Below are 3,289 nucleotides of genomic sequence, written 5' to 3'. Positions count from 1 at the left end.
GTGGAGTTGCATTAAAACAATGAGTACATCCAATTGTTTCGTCAATTGTAAGCATCGAACTACTTATTCAGAGACAAAAAAGAACTACCCGTGCATTATTATAGGTTAATTTTTACAGAACTCTATCTTTCTAATTCCAAATCTTGTACCAAGTCAAACATCACAGTAACAATACGTACATTACATGAAGCAAAAGCAGAAGCATAATTTTTTGATAGGTTAGCATGTTAGAACTAAAGAAAAAAGGCATTAGAGTACCTTACTCCAAACAACTCCAAGAACAACAATCTGAATATCTGATCCTTAGAAGACATATTATTCACGGATAACCTTAATACGTACGTAGTCACGTACACATCAACTGATACGGAGGAAGAAATGAGGCATATATCACCACGTATGCAAATGGCTTAGCTAGCCCGCAGGGTGTCGTAGATTAAACGGACTCGATAGGTGCACAGACGTAGCAAGAATCAAGCTATATGGTGGCGTAGCAAGAATCAAGCAATGGTGCATCCACCGTCGACGCAGAGGACTTGGCCGGTGATATAGGAGGCCCCCGGCATGCAGAGAAATGCTACCACCGAAGCCACCTCCGCCGTCTCGCCCAGCCGCCCCATCGGCACCCTCGCCGCCTGGCTGCTCACCATCTCCGGGTCCATCGTCTCCTGCTGCACACAACATGCATGTACAAATCAGGAAAACTCAAATCAAAATTACAACCGTGGAACTGCTAGTTGATATATAGTCTAGCTTCCGTCGATTACTTACCACGTTTTTGGCGATGTCGGTGTTGATGCCGCCGGGCGCGACACAGTTGACCCGTATGCCGTCGCCGGCCCACTCGGCGGCGAGGCTGCGGGTGAGCTGGTTCATGGCCCCTTTCGTCATGGAGTAGACGGTGAGGCCCGGGAAGCCCACGAACCCGGCGATGGAGGAGATGTGGACGACGCTTCCTCCGCCGCAGCCGCCACCTCTGCCGCGGCCAGAGAGCAGCAGCGGATGCGCGAGCTGGGCGAGGTGGAAGCACGATTCGAGGTTGGTGGCCATCACCCGCGCGTAGTCCTCGCCGGTGCACTCCGTTGCCGGCTTCACCATCGACTGCGCCGCGTTGTTCACCAGGACGTCCAGCTTGCCGCCGAAGGCTCGCTTCACCGTGTCCATGAGCTTCTCCCTCTCGGCGCGCACGGAGACGTCGCAGACGGAGACGGTGACGCAGAGGTTCAGGTCCTCCCACCGCCGACGGCACTCCTCCAGCTCCGCCGCGTTCCGGGAGCACGTGTGCACCCTCGCGCCGAGCCCGGCCAGCTCCTCCACAATCGCATGCCTGTCGATCGATACCGTCATGAAAGCAAATGCACATTAATACCGTACGTACCATATCTTTACTATTAAACGCCAATACAACCGTGGTACGTCGCACTCTCGTTGGTTCCCTGGCGCTCGCTCCTTGATGGATCGCCTGGTGTGGGCCGCAAAAAGAAACAATGAGCTGGGCCTCTTTCTGTTGTTTCTTATGCACACGCACGGTGGCCAAACTGGTTATCTAAACAAAACTGTAATGGAGTCCTGGTTGCCCCCGATTTTTAGAATCCATCATGAAATCCATCGCCTCAGAACCGCACCTCCACGTCGTTCGGATCGCAGCTGAAGTGGCGTCTGCTGACATCGCTCATGGTTCCGTGATGTCAATGAACCGTGGACGACTCGGCAGCCACAGCAGCCGGCTGCTGTTGTCGTGGTGGAGTCGAATCAGATAATTGAAGCGGAGCAAATAGAAGGGTATAGATGGCGGACCGGCATGTGTCCAAAGGTGGAGACACAAACTTCTTCGGAAGGGAATTTATTCCAAAACATTGCAGGTGGGGAGAGCTCAGTGGAGTTCGTCATATGCCAAGTTTAAGGAAGAACAACACTAAGAAAAAAACATGGAGCAATTACCGGTATCAGCACTAAGAACAGCACTCGGTGGAGACACCCAGCTTGCTGTACGTCAGAGTTTCATCCTACTACAACCATTTTTTTATTAGATCTTGCTGGAGATGAGTAGAAAAACATGGAGCAATTACCGGTGCTAGCAGCCCTCTACAACCTGGGCAGGTGCAGAACAGCCCGCGGCACCACGCTTAATTCAGTGAGTTTGAGTTTTGAAATCAATCTGCTCCTCCTTAGCAGTGTCGGGGAGGCACTTTGCTCGGCGAGTCTCCACTAAATAATACTATCACACATTGGTTACCATTACGGTTTACTAGGGTAAACACTACAGCGTTTCAATTTCAAAGCTATTGCCTGCAGCGCATGGCTTTTATTTAGTTTTCAATTTTGGGCAAAACTATAAAAATCGGATTCTCTAGAAAATATGCACTCCACGTTTTGGCTAAAATACATAATTTTTAAATATTTGCAAGTTTAGTATGCTTAAATACTTATTACCCGATTCAATCCATAAGAAATGACGTCGTTTAAATTTATTATTAGTCAAATTTAAACTAAAACAACATGACTTATTATGGATCGGATGGATTACAATAGGTGGTAATGGCATGTTGTAGACATGAAAACAATCCACTATGAATAAAAGAGCCTAAAATAATTTAATAGACAAATAATCCGTAGCCAATAGCAATGTGTGGGCTTATTTCTTTTTTTGCATCAACCATCTACATGAGAGGGAGGGGTAGATTAAGGGTGCGGGCATGGATGGCCAGAACCTTTCCATGTCGAAGCTTCATCTTCGACGTCCCGTAGCAAGGCACGGGCACTATGCTAGTATACATATATAACATCGATGGTAGTTCATATATAGTAAGTATATATATGTACCCGATCCCTTTGCTGCCGCCGGTGACGAGCGCCGTGGTGCCGGCGAGGCCCCACCTCTCCCCCATGCTCCGGCGTGAGGCGGCCGCAGCATTGGCCATAGTTCTCTCCTTGCCGGCCTACTCGATCTTCTCCACGTGGACGTGATTGCGTACGCGACAGCTGGTACTGATACGAGCTGAGACATGTCCGTGCTAGGTTATTTATAGCGAGTGTATGATGGCTGATTGAGAGAAGGTGTACAAGTTCGTCGCTGATAATTAACTAAGACCTATAGCTGTTATGAGTCTCTGACGGGCGGATATGCAGAAGATATGCAGCACGACAAGAGGCCCGGCGACAACCTGCAGGCTGCAGCCGGCCGCCCAGCCAACGACCCCTTCCACAGGATCCGGCGATTCTACCATGCACGGGTGTTCCACATTCTCTCTCCATGAACTTTTTTAGAATTGGATTAGCTTTTTCATTC

At 49.3% G+C, this 3,289-nt stretch overlaps 1 protein-coding gene across 1 annotated transcript; it reads right to left on the bottom strand.

The window, feature by feature from the left end:
* Positions 1-298: 298 nt before the first annotated feature.
* On the bottom strand, positions 299-2,960 carry LOC127348746 (noroxomaritidine/norcraugsodine reductase-like). Its single transcript, XM_051374667.1, has 3 exons — positions 2,824-2,960; positions 772-1,327; positions 299-671 (listed from the first exon to the last, which is right to left on the bottom strand). The coding sequence occupies exons 1-3, from the start codon at positions 2,919-2,921 to the stop codon at positions 501-503; spliced, it is 825 nt and encodes a 274-aa protein (XP_051230627.1). The 5' UTR covers positions 2,922-2,960; the 3' UTR covers positions 299-500.
* Positions 2,961-3,289: the final 329 nt, after the last annotated feature.

This window comes from Lolium perenne, chromosome 4 (assembly GCF_019359855.2).
Source record: "Lolium perenne isolate Kyuss_39 chromosome 4, Kyuss_2.0, whole genome shotgun sequence".
Lineage (NCBI taxonomy): Eukaryota > Viridiplantae > Streptophyta > Magnoliopsida > Poales > Poaceae > Lolium > Lolium perenne.
Note: the sequence above shows the minus strand (reverse complement) of the source record. Positions and strands in the feature narration are given on the sequence as shown.